General features: G+C 38.3%; 1 protein-coding gene across 1 annotated transcript; it reads left to right on the top strand.

The window, feature by feature from the left end:
• RNF182 (ring finger protein 182) lies at nucleotides 1–26,666 on the top strand. The gene is made up of 3 exons (XM_058818505.1): nucleotides 1–75; nucleotides 20,150–20,230; nucleotides 25,357–26,666. Exon 3 carries the CDS (start codon nucleotides 25,564–25,566, stop codon nucleotides 26,299–26,301), a length of 738 nt encoding a protein of 245 aa, XP_058674488.1. The 5' UTR covers nucleotides 1–75; nucleotides 20,150–20,230; nucleotides 25,357–25,563; the 3' UTR covers nucleotides 26,302–26,666.
• The last annotated feature ends 461 nt before the right edge of the window (nucleotides 26,667–27,127 follow it).

Genomic DNA, 27,127 nt, shown 5'->3' with positions numbered 1-27,127 from the left:
GCTCGGCTCGGCTCGGCTCGGCTCGGCTCGGCTCGCCCCTCTCCGCCGGGGACAGCGCTGCTCCTCGTCCTTACGGTTACCCCTTCGTAGTAATACTGATAATTTCGCTGCTGTTGTTGGTGGTGTTGTTGTAAAAAATATGTCCTCCCCCTCCCCTGGAAATTTGGGGGTTACGGAGTTTCGTTTCTTCAGGTTTATAAAGTAATGATGAATAGGGTAATAGGCTTAAAATGCGCTACTGAGTTAAAAACAAAAACAAAAACCAACGAAGATGTAAAGGATTGGTGTTGTGGAGTAAACAAGACAATTACTGCTTGTTTTTAGGAGTAAGTGTACGGAAAGGTTTTAGGTAAAATGAGTCTGTAGCTTTCCGAGTCAGAAGGCTGAGATGGTAGAGGTGACAAACGTTTGCTTATCTCGGGCGGCCAAGGTTAGGCACGAACAAGCGTCTTCACCTCCTGCGATACCAATGTCAGAGTGAATGGGAAGGTCATTAGCAGGTCATTAGCCTGAGCAGTGCTTGTGGTGAGTGTAATCGATAACATCCGAATGGTAGTGGCTGCGTGAATAGACACGGGTCTCTGCAGAAGTTTAAAATTCAAAGGAACTTCCTGATGATGAGAGAAGGCTGACCCCGCATGATGAGGTCCTAGGGAGCAGTCGTTGTTCATTGCTGAGTGATTTAGGAAATAAAAGAGATCCTGGGCCGAAGCAGAATTGTGCTGTGACATGTATGCAGCCAGCACCACGTTCAAGATGGCAATCTTCCCGGCTGTGAACAAGGGGAAAAAGGGAAATAGTACATGAGATGAGGACACGGTGACTGAGGACATAGTTATTGAGTAGGTGGACAAGAACTGACATTTTAGGTAAAATGTAATGTAAATATGAGATTATTTGAGATCGAAAACACTATACATAATGTAATATCAGGGTATCAAACCTCAAAGGCTAAGAATTGACTGGAAGAAGTTTGAGAGGTGTATAAATGAAATGCTGAGTGAAAAGTGGAGCTACCTGTACCATTAGGTAAATGATGTGAAAACAGTGGAAAGAGAAGATACAGTTCATCAGCAATCATGAATACAAGTAGGAAAGAAAATGGAGACAGACTTGTCTTGCAAGAGATGTATAAATAAAATGAAGTTTTAAATGAGTGTTGATCAAGTTTAAACTTTCCTCGATATAACATTTATGTCAGTATTATTGTAATAATATGTGGACTGGAATTCTAAGGGTTTTTTTTAGAAACATTAGTCACAAAAAAAAAAAGTGAAATTTCTTAGATATGTTGACTGCAGTGGTTTGCCCAGTGTTTATAAGTGGTTGTCCTTCTCTTCTTTCAACAGTGTCACAACAGTTGTTTTGCTGAGTTATAACCTTCTGAATGACCTCTGTTTTTCATGCAGCACTGGAAAGCAAACTCTTGAGTTCATAAAATGTGTAAAAATGTAGACCTCAGATTTAGTTTAGCATGATGGAAAATAGCGTTTCAAGACCACACTGTGGACTACCTGAAATTGAATGCACTTGCAGGAAATAAAAGGTCAGCTGTGCATAATAAGGACCTGGACACTTCTACCCCCATCACTGCATGGCAGAGAATGAGAAGCATCAGAACTCAATATCTTGCCTTAAAGTGAAAGGGATAAGCAAAATATTTATGGTTTTGCTGCCTTGTGACATTTCAGTCCCAAAATTGTTCCTTGTGGAACAATTGCAAACTCTACTAGACAATGTTTATCAGTGGAAAAAATGTAGTAGTTGAGGCAGTACCAGGAAAGAATGCAGTAGTTCAGTACAGATAATACACCTCATAAAATAGCCTGACATGCATAAGGGCTTCTAGTGGTCAACAGTTCTAGCCATTAGATCACAGTCCCTCAGACTGTCATTTCACATCTTTCTGGTGCTCCTCAGTCTAGACTAGGTTTATAGGAAGCCTGTTGTCAAATTTTCTTGAAAAGCATCATCTAAGGCTGTGCACTCTGTGCCTTGGTATAAGGCCACTGCAGGAGTCTGCTTGCCACTATTCCTCTTGCTGTCTTCAGTCTTAATATTTTTATCTATATCCTAGTTTGCTGTTAAATATTTTTTCTGGAGAGATGTACATGTGCTTGCTGTAGCCAGCAGCCCTTTCAAGTGTGCAGGGACACTTATCACCTGCTGCCTGGAGGCTGTGATTTCAGTCCTCCCAGCAAGGTTGCTAAGGAGTACTAGGGATCCTTGGAGAGCAAAGCTCAGGAAATTCTCCTGTGGCCTTTGCACACATTGTGTGCTGAAGCAGTGCCTGTCCAATATAAACTACTGTTCTGACAGTAATATGGTATGACCAGATTTGTACCTTATGTATCACACTGTAACAGAAGAGAATTGTGACTTTCTAGTAAAAACAAAACATCTGTGAGTGTGAAAATGCTATGATAAGCTGCAAAGAGCTCAGGCCTCTTCAAAATGTACCTTAGGTTTAAAATTCATTTGCAAAGACAAATCAAGAAGTACAAGATGTGCAGCTTTTAACCTACTACAGCTCTACACTTTTTAAAACCAAATCCTGTGTGTTTCATTCAAATGTTTTTTTCCTGCAGAGATGATGCAGCACAGCATTTTAGACACAATAAATGCAGTAATTCAACACCTTTCCTTTTCCCATTTTATTTTTTCCAATGAATGGGCACTTCAGTAGAAGCTGAAATAACTCAGCAGCACTTTAAGTTTAGTCCAGATAGCATGAAAAGATGGGATATTCCACCATCTCTGAAGCATTGAGCAGAGACCTGAAATCCATTTATGTTCTGTCTGATCTCTCTTGCTATTTCCAAGAAATTTAGCCAAAGTGTTACAAAGCTGTGTTTCTCTGAAAGACTCAGGTTCACAACTGTTTTGTATATATTGCATTTTGAAAGTAACATCTATAAAGATTACCACCACTAGTGGTGGTTCAGAAATTGGAGAAAGGAATAGGGACAGACTGTCTCATCTCTTAGCTTTTCTACTTCAACTTGGAATTGCTCAAGTTATTTGCAGAGAGGCGGCCTTGTAGAAAAGAGAGCAGTGTGACAATTTGGTTTTGAGAATAACAGTAAGGAAACCTGATGGTGTGTGGGGCTGTAGTGAGGAAGAAGGAGGGGGCTGATGTGCAGCCCATGATGCAGACTTGGCCCTGGAGTCAACAGGCATGGTGGGAGAGTTACCTGGGACTGGGATGAGGAGTCAGGTTGAGACATGACTCAGACTGGGACAGGAAAATCTGGTGTTAGACTGTGTGCATCAGTTCCTCCCAGCAGATGGCCCAGCTCAGGGCTGAAGGCTTCTTTTAGGCCCCCGCTTTGTAAGCCTTCAAGGCTGTGTTGGCCATGTCCATGGCAGAAGGTGTTGGTAAGGAAACCCAAACCTTTCCATAATAGTTTCAGGGCAGGTGTTGTTCCAGGCAGGGGAACTGATCTTGGCAGGCAGCGCATGGCAAAGAAAGAAAACTCCCATTTCTGTACTCAGGCAGGAGATGTTCTCCTGTGAACAGAAAGAAAATATTCCCCCCTTGATGACTCACTTGATCAGACTCTGCTTGGAAAAGCATCTGACCTTGAAGCTGCTGCTGTGGAATAGCTTTATGTGGAGGTATGGCTTGACCACTGAGGAGCTACACTGCAGGTGTTTACCAAGAACTTGCAGATGCCATTTGCCTCTCAATACATGATGGGGAGACCTGGAGTATTTCCACAGAATACTTCCACAGAAGTATTCTCTGTTAAAAACCAACATGCTCAAAACTCAAGCTGATACTGGCTTTCCACTCTTTAAACAATTCCTACAAGTAATTCTCAAAAAAAGCTTTAAAAGGCTTACCAGCGTTTCTACCAATATTGAAAATATTTAGTTTATTCAGCTAGAATTTTATAAATATCTTAAGCAGAAATTTTGAGTAGTGTTTGAATTACCAGGTGGAGTGTTGTATAACGTGTGTGTAATGAGGGCTTTTATCTTCCTGTATCTTTCAGTTCACTGAATTACACTTCTATGCTGTTAAAGTGACAGCTAAATGAAAGTTAAAAAAAATAAACAGTGCTGTGTTTGGTGCTAAGTTCAAATGGTACAATGAGTGAATTGCAGGGCAACAAATTATACAATGAGAATAAACAAAAAAAAATAACTGCCGACTATACTGCAAACTCAGTGAAGCTTCCTGTGGAAGAAAATGATGAGTTATTTTATGACTAAGACTGTATTGTAAAATATGTATTCAGTGCAATGCTGATGTTTTGTAATGCTCTAGTACTTGGGTTTGCTTTCAGTATGTTACAGATATTTTACTGTGTCCACTGAATCAAAGAGCACTTTTGTAGCTGATGCTTATTCCTGTAATCAAATTGCCTCTCATTCTCTGACAAACTAAACAGATTGAGCTCTTTTAAGCTTTCCCTTGAAGGAGATTTATTCAGCTCCTGAATATTTTTTTTTTTTGTGACTGTCTCACTGTTCCTGTGAGAAACTGTCCAAACTGCTCATAATCCTATAAAGATTGTGAACATTGTCACTGTGCAAAATACCTTAGTTTGACTCCCACCACAGCCAAAAAGGTAAAGGTATCTCAGCTGTGTTTCCCTCCCATGTTGCTAAATTCATGTTGCAAAGATCTCACACTCAGATCATTTGTCTCTGTGGCTTCTCTATGTCTCTGCTCATTACAGGGGAGTTGGACTAGATGACCTTTAAAGGTACATTCCAACCAAAACTGTTCCAATCTGTGATTCTGTATTCACAGTGTGAATTAGGTATGCTGCTTACCTGAACAGCCGAAGCTTTTTCTACAGTAATCTCATACACTTATAATGCAGCTAGCAAGTACTTAAATGTTAAAGTGAAGAGCTTTTTTTGTGTATTCATGCCTCATTTTATTTGTATCACTTGAGCAAAGTTGTTAGGGGGAAGTGCTCTCTGTGCTTTTCAAGATTCTAATGTATTTCTCCTTTCTTCTCTGCCATCACCACAGCAGACCTACAGTTGTCTTTTCCTTCTAATGGGCCTCTGAGATAAGTCCCCGATGTTTGTGCTATTAAATTCAAGGTCAACACCTTGAATAACACTTGTTAATGAAATGGAAATTTAATATTATCTTACTAGTCAGATCTATCTAAAAAGACCAAAAAGGGAAAGCATCTTGGGACAGTATTTACACTCAGGATGATGGGCATGGGTACCTGCTCATTTAAAGATCAGTTAACAATGAAAAAATTAATTTCTGGCCTTCTCTGTTGTAAAAATTAGAAACAAGTATCTATCCAGTAAGATAAAAACTGCCCTCTTTATATTGTAAGTTTGTCTTAGCCTGAAATATCAACTTTAATCTTAAAATGCCATGTCTTCCATAGGGCAAAGAGAGAACAGAAAGCATACCAACAATGAATCATCTGTTTTTGTTATCAGTCATTCAGACCCTTTGGTGATGGATGGGTGAATAGATTGAGCCTAGAGCTCTAAGCCAGCTTGGCAGCTGGCAGGTAAGTCCCTGGAAGCTCACCAAAATGCTTTCTGAAGCACCACACTTCTGGTTTAATTGTTGTATTTAGCAAAATCATATCCTAGAATATAAAGTATCCTCTTAAGACAATAGGATCACACTTAACCAAACATCTACTATCAGTGGAACTTAAGCATACAGAGATTGTACATGTGCTCTGGTAGGGATATGAAGAAGGATAGAAGGATGCTTTTTTTTTTTTGTTTTTTTGGGCTTTTTGGATGGGGAAATAGAGAAACAGCTCTTACAAGACTAGAAAAGAGCAAGTCAGAACTGAAAACAAATGATGTGTGTGTGGATGATGTGAAGGTGAAGTAATAATACTGCATATTGATAAATCCCACAAAAATCCCAAGTGAACTGAGTTTCCAGTAAATTTTGTGTTATTTGTTTCTTAAGGATTAATGAAACTTTGTCACACGACTGCTCTGATCAACTATGCCACCTGACAGGCAAGTTAAAAGCATTTTGTTAGCCTGGAATGGAGAAGCACTGGGTGCAGTGGTATCTCCCTTCCTTCCCCTGGTATACCTCCCAAGACAGCTTGTTCCAAAGTAGTGTCCTGTGCTAATGGCAGCATTTAAGATTCTTTTTATGAATTTATTGTAACATGGCCAACACATCTGCTTCATGTTGAAGTATGGTTTTTAGACTCTAAGGACAGTTCTCTGTGTGTTCATCAGTGTAAATGTAAGGCTTCACTAATGCATATTGACACAGATTTATTAAAATATGAATTCTCATTGACTTTGGGACTGAGGGGAGGGAGGAATGGGAAAAAAAAATGCACAGAAAGAAACTTTCTGGGGTGGCTCATTTAGAGTGCAGTTTTGATATTCAGGTATGGCTATGAATAGATTGAACAGCCTTCTGAACTTTATGCCCTTTTAAAAATTAAGTGGCCTGCCTATTTTCTGTTTCAGTAAAGCAAAATTATTCATGAAGAGAAATGTCAGTTGTACCAGTCTTATAATTAATTTTCAGTTTAATAACATTAACAGGATGCTTCACTCACTGTTTGTCATTTTACAGATAGCTCATATAGTGCATGTGTGGGCATTTGAAATTCTGTAGGTATCTTGAGAGAGAAACAGCTTTTCTCTAGTTCTAGCACACACACACACTCGCATGCACACACATTTATACGTGGTACCTTCTCAAGACAGCTAGGGTATTTTAAATTATGCATATATGGACATGTATATTTATATTTGCCAGACAGACCAAGGGTATAAATTGACATCATAGATACAGGTGTGGAAATTTTCTGCATCCAGTGATGCAGATTACTTTACAAACCCGTTCATCCCTGTAACCTTTTGTCTGCCTTTTGCTCAAGGAAGAGAAACAATTTCACACAGTATGATCAGTAAAGTGCAACTGTGGACATAATTCTATGCAGGTGTCCAAACCAGAATTATCTATCCACTCACTGTAAAATAGGAACTTGTAATAAACAATCCTGCTGCATACTTGATGTCTCCTCCTTTTTACTGTTTTACTCTGCATTTCTTTCATTAACAGTGTTATATCTCAATGTTTAGCTTTTTCCCTCTTTTATTTTGCTTACAGTCTTGTCTGTCTGTGTGCAAAAGAGCCAGCCTCATTGAAACAGATTTTTTTAAAAGAGTTAAAGATCTTGTTTTTTGAAAGAGTTAAGATCTCTTTTTAAAGAGGTTTTTTTGTTTCAAAGAGTTACCCTTTGTGTTTTATTTTGCTGCTCATGCGTTAGCTATGTCAACTGAAGCACAGATACAGAGTAAAAAGAGGCATGAAATAAAGCTATGAGAAATAGTAAATACTGGGAAATAAAATATATGCAATGATCAGCATGTGGCTGTCTGTATTGAAAAGTAAAGCTCATATCACTCCATTACTGCTGGTCCAGAGCTCCTTTGATCATGTTTGAAGAGTTGCTTTTGTCTGGGAATGTTCGGAGAGTTGATACGGGTCGACTTCAATGAACACTTGCTTTTATGTTTGTGTATTCATAAAATTTAAAATTCAAATGCAATGCACATAGATTTGTGTGTGTTATAGCAATGTGTGTGTTATAGCAATGCACATAGCTGATGGATTGGGTTCATTATTTGCTGTTAAAATATTAGCAATAGCTTTCGTGAACAAGACACAGTAACACAGATTTTGCTGCACAAAATATAGTGCCTAGACAGATGACAATGCAACAAGTAGGGTATGTCAGAAAATTCCAAGGAAGGAGATAATAGTATTTGGCACCAGTTTTGAGTCTCAATGGATTGGAGTGGTTTGATGTGTTTTGCGGGGGTTTTTGTTTGTTTTGGCTTGTGCTTTTTTATGGTGGGGAAGATGGATGATAGGGGTCTTCCAGGAAGAAATATTAATTACAAGTGGAATTTCTGCACTGGCATGTGTACGAGAAGAAATTTCTGCTCTGGCAGTATGCCTGTTAAAATACCTAATTTTGCACTACCAGACACACTGCAATGCTTGTATCAAATTTTCTAGAGAATACACTGAAGGCGTGCAAAGCGCTCAGACAATGGGCAAAGCCTGAAAAAAAAAAAAAAAGGCAAACTGAACCCATATATTGGAAGACATTATTGTTCTGAGAGAAGAAACAAATCTTGGGAAGGCAATTTCATCAGCATTCATAGCACTAAGCAGTGGCCCAGTTCCTGTGCTGCCAGCTCCAGAACTGACGTCACCTGTCCACTATGACATACTGGACAGCTCAGGCCATACACAAATACTGAGCAGCTGCCTCACACAAATCCAGTTGCATATCTCAAGCAAAAGAAAGACTCTAGTCAGAGATATGAATGGTTATTCATCCATTCGCAAAAAGAAATGCAGTGTGCTAGGCAGCAAACAGCAAGCATCATACATTCACTGATGAGCAAAGTGATAATGGGGAAACCACAGGGAATTATGTTGATAGGAAGTGGGTAAATATTGGGGGTCTGTTCAGCTCAACCCACTGGTTCCAGGAAGGACACTCGACAAAGCTCGCATCTTGCATACAGCTCCAGATGTCCATGAAACTTGGTGTTTTTTTTTTTTCTCTGATTTTTGTCTGCTGCGAGTCTGAGAGAAAGGGAACTGAGTCCTGGTTCTCTGCTGTGCCTCTCCAGAGTGCCAGCTGCACTGGAAGGACTGAAGTTAAGTTGTTGTGTTCCTGCAGCTGGCTTTTAGGCACTGGGATATGACAAGGAAGATATGCACAGGTCACACCAATTTTTGGGTTTCTTTCAGTTACACTGGAACCAAAAAGGGCCATTGTTAAGGAATAGACAGTACAGAAACTTATTTGATCCCCTGCCTAGACTGTGTGAGTTAGCTAAATGGTGAATATCTCACATTGTGCTATCATTATTGTTCATCATTGTGACAGGCTGGAAAGAGCAAACATAATAATTAATACTCGGCATTGTGATAATGCCATTGTGCCCCAGATTTAAATTGTTTAAACAAAGCTTCTCTTTTATTTAAGTAACTCCCTGATAATTCTGTTAAATCTTTCTTTTCTTCAGTCTTGAATCAACTCTTCAATAGAGACATCTTGTATTTAAGTGGGCTTAAAGGCGGGGAATGTCTGTGTTTGTATGTGTGTGTCACTTCCTTTCAAGTAGAGAACAGCTATGACTGAATTACTTTCTTCAAATATCAGATAAAATTATCCAGCTAAACATTATTGTGCACATACATATCGTATATGTACTATGTATTCTATATTGTATATATGTAGATTAAAGAATTAATGTATTTATGTAATGTTTAAAGAAATACATTGAGCTACTTTTCATGGAATCATAGAACATTTTGGTTTGGAGGAAACTTCAGAGGTCATCTAGTTCCAACCCTCCTGCCAAGGTCAGGGACATTGTCCACTAGACCAGGTCGTTCAAAGCCCCATCCAACCTGGCCTTGGATTTTCACTTTCTTTTTTTTCTTTTTTTTTCCACTTCTTTTTTTTCTTTTTTTTCATTTTCAGAAATGCAGTGTTTTATTCCATTTGAACAGCATCACTAGCAACAATATTCTATCTGATGTGGTTTCTTTTATGAAGAGATACTAGTGCTCATTTTCAGTGTGAAAATTGCAGTTTCAGCTTTTATCTATGCATTTTACTGAATATATAGTAATGGATTAATAAATGTGGAAGCATAGTGTGTAAAACAACACTCTCCCTCCTTTGTAATACTTGCTGGAAAATGCACTGTCTGTTAGACCTGCTTTTGAAAATCAGAATAATCAAAGATGAAATATATTATAAAGAAAAATACCTGGAAATGTGAGTGTTCCTGTTAAAATGTATACATATAAATTTTATCTTTATTTGATAGTGCAGTTCATGGGTGGTTGAAATAAAACTGCATTCCTCACTGAGAGTCAGTGCCCAGGGGCTTTGTGAACCCTCCAGCATCAGGAGGGTTCATTATGCTCAGATGGACCTTCAGACCTGTCTCTGCTTTTGCTGAGAATGGTAGTGGGCACCTTGGTGAGAATGGGATTGAAGGGGTGTCGGTGCCCCAAAGTGACCAGGGGAGAAGGACGGTGAGGATGGCACCCAGATGAGGTCATGGAGATAACAGCCACATCTCAGTGACCTTCTAAGGATACCCACTTCAGGAGACAGTGAGTGAAGCCTGATGACTCACAGAAGTGGGTAGGAAGAATAGATTGTTTGCTGTTGTCTGAAGACAACAGAAACGCACATCCAGCAGCAGTGCGTGTTTGCAAGCATAAAAATGAGGATGAGGCATGTCCTGTTCGCCACGTCACTCCATTATCAATGGTATCATTGGTACCATTATATCTCCATTATCAATGCTGAACAGACTTTTGGTTACCTGTGTCTGGGTGCTTGGTGAGTGCGTGGTTTGGTGTGTGATCAGCACCCTCCCATTCTGTAAGATTTCACACTGAGCTCTTCTAAGTTCTTGGTACACGGTACTGCAATATTGCCTTCTGAACTTTTCAGGATGTGAGGTTCAAACCAGATGATTTCCAGAGGTTCCTTCCAATGTAAATTGTTCTGTAATTCTGTCACTTGAAAGCAGCAGTATGTTCCATGAACTTCACTGCATAGGTCATAAGATTAGTATAATATAAGTTTATGGTAATTTCTTAAATCTTACACTTTTATCTTCATTGGTTTGAACTACCCATGCTTTGTTTTTTAAAAATGGTTTTAAGTGACCTAGGCACAAAAAAAGAAAAAAGAAAAAAAAAGGCATTTCTGAGCATAAAATTAGTTTGAAATAATCTTGCACTAGAAAAAAATTCATTCAGTGTATCTTTCTGATCAGAAGGCTGTAAACCTCTGAACTTCAGGGAATTGGGGTTGAAGCACCATCTCAGTTGTTGGCTGAGACAGGATCAATCACAAACAATGAGGATTATGTATCCACTTAAAAAAATAATACAGTGCCCAGACTGAACTGTGCAATTTGCAGACCTCATCTTGTCGCATTCTTTATGGTGCTAAGCTGATTGTGTGAGGCTGGAGCCACAAGTAATCTCTCTCATTCAGCTCTGCTGCAATATTGTTGGACATACAGAATGAAGGCTTGTTACTCAAAATCAGGCACATCTGTCAGCTCTAGCACAGGCCAGGAGTTGTGCTTTTGGTTTGCTACTTGTCTGACAAAATACAGTTTCTTTAAAAACACTGAAGGATCTTCGGTGAACCCCACCAGCCTTTACCCTTAGTAGAATTCTCTGTAAATGAATCGAGCCATTCCTCATGGTGGTGGTCTGACAATTCAAGGAGTAAATGTACAACTAAATAAAGCAGCTTTCTCCTGAACTTCGCTATTTCACTGTATCTATTTTACTGGTATTTTCAGTATCAAAATGAGTGCTACAATTTGATCCCAAATACCTTTGTGTTCTATCAGTCTGTTGCTATTTATTCCCATTCATTCTCATCAGTGTGGTGGGCAGCAGAAGGTATATTTCATTACTCCATTTCTTTTTATATTCAGATTACTACCAAATTTTTGTATCATCTATTCTTGTATAACACACATTTTCCTCACCTCCCACCACTCTCTGTGCCTTAAAACTTTTAAAATTTGATTCCTGTCACTTGTAACATACACCTTGTAACCTACACTTTCCTAGCTGACTTGACACTTCCATTGCTTCCCTTCCCCCCTAACCCCCTTGTGCCTTTTTTTGGCCATTTCTCTAAAGTGTATAATTCTGTTTCTTTGAAATCCCCCCCCAAATTCACCTTGTGTATCAAACTTGGTTTTATTCCACACAGTCCTTCTCCCCCTGTACATGCTGTGTTTCCTTAGCATGCTGATTTAGAAAGCTTTTTCCTAAATTTTCTTCTCTTGCACTTAGCCCTCTCTGTCCACTCCCTACAGCAAAGTCTCTCCAAGTCATCATACTGCTAATCTCTTTTCTGTAATTCACTACTCTCCTCTGTAAGGATCCCAAGACTTCCAGGTAACAATCGTATAAATTGTGTTCTGTGATCAGTTGCATTCAGGCTACAAAATTAACACAATGTGATTGAGCCTGATGGCTTTGCACAAGTATAAGAGAGAAAACATAGTGAGCATTTACTTTGAAGGTCCTTTTTTTGCCCCATTTAGATCTTTTGCTTAATGATGTGGTTATTAAGGTGTTGCTGTAAGATGCCTTATAGGCTTTAAAGGCTAATGTGCAGTGCTTTAGTTCGTTTCTCTTGAGTAGCTGAGTTAAAATCTTACTGTGTGAAATGGTTAAGGATTGCTGTGGGTGGTGAGTGGGATCTCCAGTTCTTTCATAACCACTGGTGTAATAAGCCAGTGGTTCCACCTGGTGTGTTCAGAGAATATGAGACACATCTGAGGCTGCAGTGTCTCCTTTGGACGTGATGCTGAGTCTGTGTGAGTGCATCAAATACTTCATTCACATATTGTTCAATCAGTGAGTCCTTCAGACTTGATATCCTGCCAATGGGGCCGCCACAATTCGTGTATTCATAAACAGTGTCCTTGAGATCTTGTCTGCTCCTTTCTGCATAACCCAGTGTATTAAAAGGACTTTATCTTTCTGGGGAAGGGAACAGTATCCTGTGGTTTTTATGACTGACTAGATGCCATCATAGTTGTTTACTGATGATGTTCCCTGGTTGGAGTTATATATTATAGCACAGTTGTTTCCAAGATTTAATAATGTGACAATTAAATTTATTTTCTTTTTTGGTAGCAGAGCCAAGGAGAAATTGATGGTTGTTTGTGTCAGTTTTCTAGTCAATTCAGTATGACTTTTGCCTTAGCAGGGATTACAGATTTAGGAACTGAATAAGTGAGACAGTAACAAATTTTAGAAACATCAAAAAGGTATCCTATGACATAGCAATTATAAAAGCAAACAGTAGTAGTTTAATTCTACCAGCCTTCTCTCTGTTACCCAATAAATAAGCATCTTGCCTGAGAAAGGCTTGCACGTGCATCCTAAGAAAATGTTTGCATCCAAGATTTAATTCCTGCTGTCATTTTACAAGGTAAACTCAGTGACAAGTTTTGACAAACAAATCCCTCAAGTAAAGTTTTTCTTAGCACATCTTTAGAGCTACAGGCTACCATAAGGAAAGCAAGAGGAAAACTACTTTTTATCTCAAACAAGGGATTTTTAAGAGAAGCTAGTGTGCTTTGTTGACATATTTATAAGCATTGCAACTTGTTTGGTTGAATCGCTCTTGATTTACACAAGAGGTTTTTTGTCTAATGAATTATCCATATGCTGTGTTGCCATTTTTCTTACCAAAAGACTTGTGACCACACTGACAAAAAAGGAGAGAATGCTTTTATTGCTGTAGGATATTTTACAGAATTTTACAGCTTTTGATTTTACAGAATTCAGTGGTATCCTTGAAAGCTAGCGATTTGGGCATAGACAGTATGATATACTATCACCTTTTGCTGTGGACAAAGAATGCTTCATTAATAAAACAAAATGGGCACGGTCTAGTGAGTATACTTAACATAAAATTCACTATTGAAGCAGCTGCTTCTCCCCAAATCCACCTCTGTCTTATGATCTATCCTTATAGTAATGTTATGTGAAGCCCACTCAGAAGCTGGGGTGCCTGGGAGAAACTCAGAAAAATCATTTTTCTCCCTGTTTTTCAGGGAGAAAAATCATGAAAATTAAGTTTCTCAAACCTTCTACTGCAAGTCTTGTCACTTCATATACACAAGGTGTTTATGTGCAGGAAAAAACTTTGGAAGGTATCTGTGTGGAGGAGCACTGACAGACATTGTGTGAATAGCAACATTTGCATAAACTTTTTAGTAAGTAGAGATGAAAGTCTCCATTTTCCATGGTTACTGATCCTCAGATATCCAGTTCAAACAGACATATCTGAGAATGAAAGGTACAACTTCTGCTGTCCTTTAGGGTATCTCCTATCACATTTCAAAGTGCAGTCTTCTGTGGCTTAACACTCTACAGTGATGACTTACAGATAGGCAAGATATATTGGCACAGGTTGTAGACAAAGCTCAGCATATTAGCACAGGATCATAGTGTGGGAAATGGTACATGAGGCTGGCTGATTCTCCTGCAAGCCAGATTAATTTAGCTCATCCAGAAGTACATGTTATTATGGCTAGGTTGGTTCCACTATGAATCCCGCTCAGTTATATCAACTCTGCACTGCAGTTTAAAGTGTAGATGTACTCACTGTTGCAAAATATATCCACCACAATTACTGAGAAATACTCCTCAGGGTGCACTTTTTTGGGTGCACTTTCTGAAAGAGTCCTCCAGAAGCAGAGAGGGACAAATATGAGCTCAGAAGCTCTCAAGTAATATTGCAATCATTTGACTCTGGAGCAGAATTGGATTTTAATCAATTTCACGGAGAGTTCTTTCCGTCAAGAAACCAAGCCCAAGGGAAAAGGTCTATTTTAACGTGCTGCAAATTATGTGTCTGGCGTTTGCAGAGATGTAAAAAAGTCAGATTCACAGTGGATGCTGCCTTTTGCAGTGATAACTAGTGCAATAGTTGTTAACTTTCATAAACTTTGGTTTAGTAGGCTAACAAACAGCAGTGTGCTATCCTGGTGCTTCAAACATGGATCTTTCCATGAAAAAGTTATAGAATAAATAAAGGATAATGCCTCTTAGCTTTTCAATAGATAATATATCTATATAGGATTTTTTCCCTAGATCTTCAGTCTTTGCAGATTATATGCATTCAGCACACCGGAAATTAAAAACAGTGAAATATGTCTTATCCCCTAATGTCTAGTTAATTAGTTCACTTCCTAGCATGTCTTTCTAGTATCACTTTTTGGAAAAGAAACACAGTGGAGCATTCAGAAGCCTTATATTCACTTGCTTAAGTGAAAGCAGAGCAGAGGAGATTCATTATTTAAAATAGTTTAAAGAAAGCTGTCATTTAAAACATCTGGTGTTTTAAAATGTTCCTGGTTATGTTTCTATCAAAAAAAAATTTTTTTACTTAGTGGAAGGCAAGAAATGTTTTTAATTTCCTACTTTACTCCATAAGCCTTAGCCAAGCTGCTCATTTGTGATATTGTATAGAAAACCTGATATACTTGGGAATACTTGCTGAAGAGCTGCTGTGATGATGTTGGGATTTTTATTATACTAAGTGACATTCATAACCTGTTATGTTCTTTTTTCTAGTCTTGAAGTACATGTTGCAAAACACTTAAAACTAAAATCCCCATTGATTATTACCAGTTTAAAAAATACCAATACCTGGTCTCAGTTATTAATTTACACTAAATTAAATTTGTAGGTTAATAGGAAAGTGTAATGGCTCTCTGTGGACTGTGTTGCTTTTTAAACCTTTAGAATCCCATTTTAGGTACCTTCTCTCTGTTTTGTGTGTTGATTGGGATTTGGTTTTTTTTAATTAGTTTAATATACAATCTGAATATGCCTTGATTACTTCCAAAATTTCTGAAGCGATGCTTTCCTCTCATGCACTTTGTATTTTGAATATGATTGGCTGGCAGACTTCAAGCGTTCATTTCATTTAACCTTTCAACCACTGTAGTTGCAAATGACATCAAAATGCTGTAGCTCTGCTCAAAGAAAAGACAGTTTCATACCCTTCATTGAGTTTGTGAGACTTAACCAGTGTAACTCTTTTGAATGATGGAAAATTAGTAAAGTCCAGGCTGCCCTTGTCCCAGAATAGAATTATGCAGCTCTTTCTGAAGCACATTTCCTAAGTGCAGATTTGCTGATTTTTTGCAGGGTGTTATTGATCCGATTTAGACCTGATTGGATTATCTGCTGCTGTGGCAGTATATTTCTATCACAAACACATGGGAGGGAGATACACTGCATTCTTAACTGGATTCTGATATATCCTATGAATAAATTGCAGCTTCTTTCTGCTCCTCTTATCCAGCCCAAAGGGCAGTGTATATAGAGTCTCAGCCCATAAGGATTCTGCCCTTTGCTTGAAATATTCCATCTAGTAGCACTTCAACTCTGTCACTGACAGTTCAGAATGAGTAAAAAAAACAGCACATTTCACTGCTAAATAACATGTTAAAGCTGAGCAATTCATGTCAGTCCCCCAGAAGTTTAATTACTTAATAAGCATTAATCTGAGCTAAGCAAGTCTCACCAGCAGAACACTCCAGCAATTCTGACATGGTGGCGTGGCAATTTATGGAGCTCTGACACTCCCAGATCATCCCCAGTAGCTACAAAGATACTACCAGACTAGTACTTAAAGCTGCTCTTGTTTCACATGATTCCTGTATTCCTTAAAGTAATAGAATAAAAGCTCTGCCTGTCATTTGACACAAATTAATTTCCCTCTTCCCATCTGCTTTCTCAGTGCCTGCAATTTTATTTCGCATACCTGTGTCTAGAATGGTGGGTGTGCATGCAGTAACTGTTTTTTGCATATTGTGTACAAATCAGGCCAAATGGAATTTTTCTACAAGCCTGTTGTAAAAGGGCAGTACATGTTGCTGTCAAAGTCAATGTCTCCCTGCTGACACTTGTCTGTTAGGATTGTTCATTTCCCAGGAACGCTGTTGAAGACATACAACTTTACTGCATGTCAACCAGATCTACTAATAGTTGTGCTTTTTATAGCATCTGAGGGGTTTGTGTTTGCTCTTTTTTCAATACATCAATAAGATTTTTTTTAAAAAATTCTTAGTTACATTGAAATTCTAGTGATGATAATGATGTTATAATAATAATAGATATAAGAATGTTGATTGAGGAGAGGTTATATGCCAACTTTGGTGTATTGCTAAAATAAGAATAATCTTTATCCCAGAAATAGTATTTTTAGGTCTGTGCTTTAGGGGAACTAAAGGATATATTAGAATTGCACTTTACTGGATCCAGGTTAGAGTGTTGTTTCCTCAGACCCCTCCCTTCTCAAGCTGTTGGGGCTATGTGCAGCATCAGCTGGATCAGACTTTATTTGCCAGTGTTTCAAATAGGACACAATGATAGAAGACCAGGTCTGAAAATGTTGCTTGTAGGTGGAATCTGTATTGGATTTGGATTATTTTGATGTAGAGTTTTCAATATTCTTGTGACTGAATGAACTGCAGTTGTTTTTTACCATTTCCTTTCTGCACAAGATCAAATGCAAATTCTGAGCAGTAGTTAAAGCAGAAAACCTTGTTACCAAATTTATGTAAAGAATACATAAAATCCAGTATCAGTACTGCCCTGTATAATGTCCATGCTTTTTATTTCCTGTTTGCACTATCAACATAAAATAGACAATATAGTAAAATCTTTGTATATAGTCATATAAAAAATGCCTGAAACAGAATATACAAATTTAAACATCCGTGTATTAGGTGGATTTTTCTTAAGGACAATAGAAAAAGCAAGACGTACAACTTCTTTTCTAGCCTATTCTGCAATTGTTTTCAGCTCCATTAGGACAAAGTTAATGCCACACTTACTTTCTATTAAATCTTACTTTGAAGGTTAATTGGAACTTACTGTAATGCATTAAAATTGTTCCCCTTTGTGGAGAGGAATTTCTCACCGAATGATGTAATCAAGATAAATTTTCTGTCATTTTGCCTCACCTAGTCTCTCCCAAATTATCTAACAGAAAATATGTCCAAAGAGAGAGAATTCTGTTATATTTTGGGGATGTTACATTTTGAGTATGTTACTTAATATCTTCTATTAGAAGTAATTTTTATTTGAAAAGCAGAAGTTATTTTCTTGCATTTCTGGACCTATTTGAATTACTTACATTCAAGCACACAGTAGCAAGCAGAGCAAGGATGTAAAATTCTATGGTGCTCTCATCATGTGTTCTGAAACCTAATACAAAATCATATTGGCTTTTAATAGTGTCTAATATAAAGATAAATGCTAGACATATCTGTAGGCCAAATGATTAAATATTTATGCCTATATTAAGCAATACTTGGAAGCTTTTTATTTATTTATAATTTTGTATCTTTTCAAGTCATATTCTAGAACCAATGTCCTACAGTCTGTTCAGCTCTCAGAAGAGCTCCTAAAGGGCACAAGCACTAAAGCAGAGATGCAGAACTCTATTTTATTTGATAAAGCTACCAAAACCCACCCCTACCACCAAAGAGAAGAATGTCTAACCTTTCCCTGAAACAGTATAAGGTCTTGAGTTCTGCTGTGCAGTATATATAAACAGGAGTAGGTTGCTTACAGGTCTCAGAGTCCTAAAGGAAAAGCCACTGGCAGTGAGAAAACTGTGCAAGAGAAAATGCCTAAATAGCCCATTAAGCAGGTTGTGAAAGAATTAAAAACAATTTTAAAGGAATGAATTCTGTTTAACTAGCATATTTCCAAAGTTAAATGTTACCATTTTAGATACAAATTTAAAACCATCTCTTTTTACTTATCTATTTAATCTAATTAAGCCAGTTTAAATCAAGAGAGCTAATAGAAGCTCAGATCCTTTGTCCTTTATTAGTTTTATTCTTAAACAGCTACAAAGCAACCCACAACCGTGTGTCACATTGAGTAGTCACTTGGCATATTACTACATAAATAACTCATGAATTCTATATGAGGGAAAATTTCTTCTTAAGAAATATTGGAAGAGGTTTTGGTTTTGCGTACAAACCTAAATAATAAAACATTTTTTTCTACACCGCAGTTGCAGGATTCATATAAATACTCTAGTAGCCTGTAGCTAGAAAGTAAGTAATTGAGAATAGTAGGGTTTCAGTAAGGGATTTACTGTATATCCATACCATTTTCCACTACTACCTGACACATAATGTGAGTTATTGGAATAACAAAAAAAGTATTGCAAATTATATTGTTAATAGGAAATTGAGTTGATGATATTGAATACGTACAGGCAAAGGAGGTAAAAAGTACCCTGAGAGCCTGTGTCAAACACTGAATTAAGTGAAGCCTGTTACATTAAAATCTTCCTGATTACTTAACAGGATGGGGAGGAGGAATAATAATTTTTTAAAAAGACTGTTTATTTTTTTCCTTTTAGCATGAGATGGCACATTAATATTACATGACTTCACATACTAAATAATTAGAGACTCATGAATTCCAATTCAAATATGAAAAACTATAATTTTCAGCGTTTTGCATTTTTGTGACATTATTGTAAAGGATTGAGAGAGATCAAGGAAAGACTCTAAACATTGTAACAGTAACTTCTGATAAGAATGTTTCTCTTTTATATTAGTCTCAGCAGTTAATAATACACAACTTTTTTGCTGTATATGTTGTGGGGTTTCTCTTTCAAGCATAGTTATTGGAGGAATAACCTCATTACCTGTGCTGTTGGAAACTAAGCTTTTGTGAAAAGAATGGGGGCATTTTACATAGCAGTTTACAGAGCTGACCATAAGCCAAGCATGGATCAGTGCATCACATTCTGTAACTCCTGTGCAAATTCTCCCGTTGATTGGAGTTGACAGGGAAATGCCCATTGTTAAAACCCATCCACTGTTAGCAGAAATGTGGCATGAGACAGGTTGAACATGTGATGGCTGCTGGCACTTTGAACGTTGTCTATTCAAATGTGAGATTAGTAAAGCAGTTTGGGGTGGGGTTTTTTGCATTGCGCTTAGCACAAGCTGGAAAAATCTAGTGCGATGGTCATTTCCTGCTGAGTCAGAATGCAGCAAAGCTCCTCCATGCAACATGAATGCAGTGGCCCGCAGGAGATGGTTACTTTGTGGTCTGTGCTGGAGAAGAGACTGCACTGTGTTTGGGAAAATAGAAACTATCAAAGAGCTTCTCTGACATTTGTGAAGGAAAGTATTTCAATATGTTTTTACAACTCTTCTTTCAGAGCACAGTTTATCTCTTTGGATGCTCTGCCTTTAGGTTGGGGGTTTTTTTAGTGAATTGCTAACATTTGTGAATATGTGGTTGCTAGAAGAGATAGCACTTCAGAGTGTTTAGCACATAATATTGAAAGAGGCTTAAAATCAACAACAGATCTGTAAAGATAACTGGATTATGTTACAGAAATAATTTTAGTAAATGAGATTTACCCAATATATTTTTCTAAACAGAAATCTCAACATATGGCAGTTTCTATCCAAACTAGAGAAGTTGGACTCCTTCCTCTCTTTCAGACAAAATAGACTGAGAAGTCTCCCAGCTGTATTCCTGCTCTACTAATTTTGTTTCCCTCCTTTCTACCAGTTTTTGCCCATGTGGAGAAGAAAAGGCATTTCTTGTGTTCCGTGCAAGTGAACCTTTCCAAGGAGTTCTTTTTCATGGAAAGTAAGTTTCTCTGTATTTATTTATCTATCTATATTTTTTTCCTTCTCTTCTTTCCTAAATATGCTCAGCTTGTATTTAAAAGCAACTTTTAAAACCTTTGAAAATATCACATGTTGAGTAGGTCCATGGTTGATGTCTTATGGAAGTTGCTGAGCTAATATATTCATTTTAGGTTATGTGTGAAATACTGGCAAATTCCCTTCACAGAAAAAAAAAAAAAAGTGTGAGAGATGAATGATAAAACATTGGTTTGATGAACTGGGCAAAGATGATCTTCCATTAGGGAAGAGAGGCACAAGTATCCCATCTACTTTGCCCTGTCAGCATGACTGAGCTCCAACATTGAGAGTTTCATCTACAAGTAATTTCTTCTGGCCTCTCGTAAGAACACTTTGTCTACACAGTGTTTGATAGATGAGTGCAAAGAAGGACCATATCATGTTGCACAGCCCATTCACCTTTCTTTCCATGTCTGGGAAGAAAGTCTGGCCATGTGTGGGGTCATACATAAGAGCTTGCTGTTATTGATTCAGTCTGGTCCTGTGGGTCACGTCGTCTTGCCCGCAAGGGAGATTATTCGTTCTGATTCTGGGTCTGCCCTCCAGCAGTCACATGGAGCACTGTATAGTCTGCTTCTACCATGAATAAAATGCCTCTCTGTCTTCAGCTTTTCTCCCTTTTCAGTAAAACTTTCAAGTAGAGGAGTTGATAATGTACAGGATGGGTGGCACAGGGATGGAAAGAGAGTTGCTTGAGCAGCAACAGGAATGATGGATTCACTCCTGCAGTGCTTAGTCAGGGCTCTTACAAAAGGCAAGTGCTTGTCACAGGGTAACAGATGTGCTTGTTCTTGAATAAACTGCAGAGGATGCTGTCACCATTGGATGTGTCTAGTAGTTTATAGTGGTGTCTAGTAGTTTATATTTTGTTCAGAAAGCTGCTGTGTGCTACATAATACTCACGGGAATAAAATGTTCTGCAATTGCATTGTGTTGACCCCATCAGATAGATTCTGTGGAAAGCTAGCAGAAGGACTCTAGGTTTTGTAAAAATTAATTCATATGTTAAGTGAAAGAATTACTATCTAGGAGAGTTGTTTATCTACATAAACAATTGCCAGTCTGATCCTTTATTCATTAGGAGATAAAGCTTTTCAAACACATCACAGAGTGAGTTCAGGATAGCAAAACACTGAATCATAGAATAATTTGTTTTAGAAAGAATCTCCAGGAAAATCCAGTTCCCTTTGCTCAAAGCAGGGCTCAGTTCCAAGGCAGAGTGGTCTGACCAGAGCTGTATCCAGTCAAGGATATCTGTAAGGTTACAGATTTCATTTGCATCTGTCTTGACATGTGTTCAGTGTTTGAATACCTTGTGTACTTTTTTTTTTCTAATCTGTAATTGAAATTTCTCTAATTATAACTTGTGTCTCTTGGTATCAAACAAGCAGATGAGACAGGTCTAGGTTCAGGTGAAAAGCTGGACATAAGAAGCAGTTTAAAATCATGACAAATACCAGAATTAATAAAAATACACACAATGCTTTAAAATCAGACATGGGGCTTCACTTTGTTCTCCAGTGACTACAAATTTTGTACTTGATGTGAAAAAGGTTAGATTTATCATGACTACCCCTGGATTTCAAGGTCAGAAAGAACATGCAGGTTGCAGCTCAATATTCAAAATAGCCCAAATATTAATGGAGCACATAATAGGCACATGCCTTCTTGTGGCATCATAAAAAAAAGTGTCTCGAAGAGGAGGAAAAAACATGATCATATAGACACTATCTCTTTTTTTTCCCATGCATAATATTGCTTTTAACACTCAACAAGTAGAAGTATGTGAATTGTGACATTTTTGGTGAGGGAGTAGAATTCAGAGGGGCAATAGTTAACCTCTTCCTTTCTTTAATTCCTTATTCTGCCTGCTTCCAGTAAATACTCAACCTGTGAAGCATGCAAAAGACCAACTAGAAAATCTTTGATGTAGAGCAGAATTTGCTTGGAGGAGTAGCTAGCCATATTTCTCAAGAAATGCTTCATTTTCTCAAGAAATAGGAATTATTTGAAGCCAAATTTCTTTAAAAGCCTCGGTTTCCATATATTTTTAATAAGTCTCTGATTAGAGAACTTTTTAGTGTATGTGATGTATATAATAGTAGGGCAGCATTAATTAAACACAAAAAGGTGGCAGTTCCCAGGAGAGAAAAACAAAGATCAGGAAAGTGGATATTGAGAAGGAAAAATTTCCATAAGAAATCAGGAAAGCAAAAACAAGAGAGGAAGCATTAAAACCCCCATAGAGCTGAGAGGGTAAAAAATGCATGAAAAGCATTAATAGGAACTAATGATTAAATTTTAATTTTCAAAGGAAAAGACGTATAAATAACAAATAGTAATAAGCAGTATTCGTACTAAAACATGTAAGGAGAAATCCAATATCTAAAGTTAGCTGAAGAAAAAACAATCAATAATGTTTTATTACAGACATTCTTTTAGAGACTCTTTGAAGTGAGAAAGATGATGAAAGTCGCTCTTTCTTGTACAGTACATTATATTAAAAAAAGAGTTTGAAAAAAATTGTAGAAGAGCTCATGACACAAACTACAATAGGAGGATCACTGTGCTCTGGAAATTGAGCTAATGATCCCAGTTTAGCAACTGGGACATTGCCAGTCCCAGAGACTTGTTATTCCTTGTATTAATGTCAAAAATTAGCATTTAAAGGTGGTAAAATCAGCAAAACACATTCAGTTTGAAACCTGTTTCAGGGAGAGGTGATCAATGTCCAAATAGAATTGATTGAAAAGGGGATTGGGTTTTGTGAAAAGCCTGGAAATAATTAATTAGAAGGATAAACACTAAAATATCACGGTCTTTTGAGTTGGAAGTTTTGCAAAAAAGGTCTTTATTTTCCATGAGAAGCAGACACATATTTTAGAAGATTTTTGGTTAATCAGGAATCTAGTTTTGTGTTGTAGGACAACGTTTGCCAGCAGATCACTAACAGTACCTTGTTGGCAACCCTGATTCCCCACAGGTGCAGGATGTAAATGATACCCAAGATGTGAAAGTCCAAAACCATTGCTTTTTTGTTTGGCTTCTTAATTTTACAGCAGTTCTTTGCCTTCCTGTAGGCTGGCATTTCACTTTTTTTTGTCCATTTTGTGGTTTGTTCATCCTTTGGAAAGTTAGCATCTCGTAACATTTATATCTACCGAAAAGTCATCTAGAAGATGATATTTGGAATGAAATAAAAGGAGTAGTAGAAATTAATAAGTTAGCACACAGTGTAACAGAAAATAAATGATAAATTGTAAGTTCTGTAAAAGATGTCCTTTTTGTGTCATAGAAGATGTCTAGCTTGTACTCTTTGAAAATTGTGGATGGTCTAATGTATGTATTGCCTAGTGCAACCTGCCACCACAGTACAAATAATAAAAACAACAGTAAGCCAGAGATTAAAACCTTTAGAGCACTATAGACAAAAACTGGAAGAGGCAGGAAAGGAGTTATTGAAGCAATTTCTTTCCTTAGGATTTTTCCTCCTGAGAAGCTGAGAGGCATCAGGAACAAAATGTAAACATTCATTATCTGCTGCTGTGGAATGCAACAGGTGGATCTTTGATTGGCCCATCTTGGATGTTTTTAATTAATGGCCAGTCACAGCACAGCTGGCTCGGACAGAGAGCTGAGCCACAAACCTTTGTTATCATTCCTTCCTATTCTATTCTTAGCTAGCCTTCTAAGGAAATCCTTTCTTCTATTCTTTTAGTATGGTTTTAATGTAATATATATAATAAAATAGTAAATCAAGCCTTCTGAAACATGGAGTCAGATCCTCGTCTCTTCCCTCACCCAAAAACCCCTGTGAACAAAGTCACAAAAACCTGCAAAATGCAGTTCTGCCCTCGTTTCTTTGAGCAAGCATGTGCCAGAATCTGGATGAAGTTTTTGTCTTCTGGCAGATAAGACTGGTTTTGTAAATGCTGGTGATTATTAATCCCCAGAGCACGTACTCTGGGTTAATGCCTTGTTTATAATACATGCACTGTTTCCTGAAGTCATGTTAGAAAATATGACGTTTGTTTAGGTGAGGCAGATGTGTCTGGCAGCAAAACTGCTGCACAGAATGGCAGTGCAGCAGGGCAAGCATGCCACAGACCTCTCCTTAGCTGAGGTGTGAAACAGCTGCCACAGCCATGGCACTCTTGAAAACCAGAGCATCTGGTGAATGCCCTTGGAAGACACATTAGCCTTCATCCCAGCAGCCGCATATTGAAGGAGACACTTGTTGCAAGCTAAAGAACACTTATTTTTGTAATTGTATGTCCAGCAGCTGGGTGGAGAAAATAAATGGGCTGCTCCACAAACAGAAAAATTAACAAAGCCTAATCCAGATTTGACCTAGGTCCCCACATAACTCTTTGCAATAACCGTGGACCTCTTTCATACCCGTTCCACTCCCCCAAACTTTTTATTTCCCCAGAGTATCACCAGCTTCCCCCTGGTTGCCCTCCTCTCTGGCTGAGCTACAAGCAGCATGCTGCCCATTCAGAGCAGAGGTTGGGGTGTGCTGACCACCCATTGCCCAGGATAAATGGTGCTTCTTGAAAATATCTCCCCTCTACCCAATTGCCAGTGCTCATTTCTTTTATCAACCTAATTATCCTCAGTACTGTGGCCCTTCTGCTGATTTGTTTGAAATTGGACAGCAGATTCACAAGTTACCGGGAAAGACCAAAAGCTCCAGGTGTCAAGTCTCATTTCCTTGGGAAACCAGAGTTTAAATAAATGGTCACAGGTCAGTGATTAGATTGCAGCTTCTGCTGAGAACTTCATGGGCTGAACCACTCAGAGCTTCAACTCTAAAATAAATCCATGCAGTATGATGCTAAGTTTCATCATCATGACTCTTATATAGGTCTCATATGCCACAGAAAGAAGCTACCTTAGAGGTAGTTTTAGCAAAGGAAGCTGAGCTTGTAAAAAGTAGAACTTGCATATTTCATTTGCTAAAGATTTCCCTCTCCGTTTTCCTCTCTTCCCTTCTCTTTGCTTTTCCCCTTTTCTTTCCTGTTTTTGCCTTTCCTTTCAACAAAAATTCCCCTTTGGCTTTTTCAGATGGACGCCTGGCTCAGAGTAAAGGACATACAGTGCACAATCCCTAGCAGAAGCTGAAAATGGATGATGTCTACTGATGCTTTTCAATGACGTCATCTCCTCTTTTTCTGTTTGAGATGGGTGATAGGAAAATATTCTAAAATAAAACTCAGTGACCTCTTCATCCCTTGACTTCTCTTTCCACGAGCCTGAAGACTGCCTGAAGAAATGACCACTCAGCTACCAGAGGAGTCTGTGGAGACCCAGAGCTCAGATGAGCTCGAGTGCAAGATCTGTTACAACCGCTATAACCTGCGGCAGAGAAAGCCAAAAGTGCTGGAGTGCTGTCACAGAGTGTGTGCCAAATGCCTTTGCAAGATCATAGACTTTGGGGATTCCCCACAAGGAGTCATAGTGTGCCCGTTCTGCAGGTTTGAAACGTGCCTGCCGGACGATGAGGTCAGTAGTCTTCCTGATGACAACAACATCCTTCTGAATTTAGCTTGTGGGGGAAAGGGAAAGAAGTGCCTACCAGACAACCCAACAGAACTGCTGTTGACTCCCAAAAGGCTGGCATCTCTGGTTAGCCCTTCTCACACCTCTTCTAATTGCCTGGTTATAACAATCATGGAAGTACAAAGAGAAAGTCCCCAGACTCTGAACTCAACGCCCGTGGTGGAATTTTACAGGCCTACAAGTTTTGACTCTGTTGCAACTGTGTCCCACAACTGGACAGTGTGGAACTGCACATCTTTGCTCTTCCAGACCTCGATTCGGGTGCTAGTGTGGTTGCTAGGGCTGCTGTACTTTAGCTCCTTGCCTTTAGGGATTTATTTACTGGTATCCAAGAAAGTCACCCTTGGGGTTGTCTTTGTGAGCCTTGTTCCTTCGAGCCTTGTTATTCTCATGATTTACGGCTTTTGCCAGTGTGTTTGCCATGAAGTTCTAGACTGCATGTCATCTTGATAACAAATACAGTAAAAAAAGGTGTATCACCAGATTTGTAGCATAGTTGATCTATCCTGTTTTTGTATTCTTTGTATTCTTATTTATTCTTATTGTCCATCCCACTAAATGGAAGCAGTTACATGGTCCCTTTTTTTCCCAACTGAATTTGACGCCCCTCACCCCAAGCATTTTTTGAGCTAAGAACTGGAAATAAAAATTGCATGTTGATCTTGAAGGGCTGAATTTTAGAAAGGAATAAAGCCAAATCACCAAACTTGGTGCCTGCTGCTGCTGCCACTGTTCAAATGAGCAGGACTTTGCTTTGTATTGGAATGATCAAGTTAGTTCATGCTGTAGGATTCACCTGAGAAAAAATTACTGTGGCAGACACCTTCCAGATGCAAGTACTGCATCTCTTCACCCAAAGCATCTCATGCTCTGAAATACCTGTTATTTATAATCCATCATCATTTATAGCAAATTAAATCACTCTATTAGTTAATAGTCTAAGAAAAATTAAACAAGCTACCAATTTTTTTTAATTCTTGCTACAGCAAAAATACTTGTGGGAGGCCAATATTGTTTTTTGAATGTTAAAAACTTGTCTCCAGAACACTTTCCCCAAAGAGAAGCCCATTTTTCCTTGTCATACAGTTGCAGCTCACTGTGAAATATTCCTGCTAATGAGTACTTCTGGGGACCCAGCCCTGTGCTTGGTGTTCTCCAGGTGCACTTATTTTAGTGTACACACCTTAGGCTTCCTTTTGAGGGCTCAGAGCTGTGCAGATTTCTCTAGCTATGTTCTGTTATGCTTACCCTCCCCCTCAGCATTTCCACCACCAGC

The sequence above is a fragment of the Ammospiza caudacuta genome, chromosome 1 (genome assembly GCF_027887145.1).
Source record: "Ammospiza caudacuta isolate bAmmCau1 chromosome 1, bAmmCau1.pri, whole genome shotgun sequence".
Classification (NCBI taxonomy): Eukaryota; Metazoa; Chordata; class Aves; order Passeriformes; family Passerellidae; genus Ammospiza; species Ammospiza caudacuta.
Note: the sequence above shows the minus strand (reverse complement) of the source record. Positions and strands in the feature narration are given on the sequence as shown.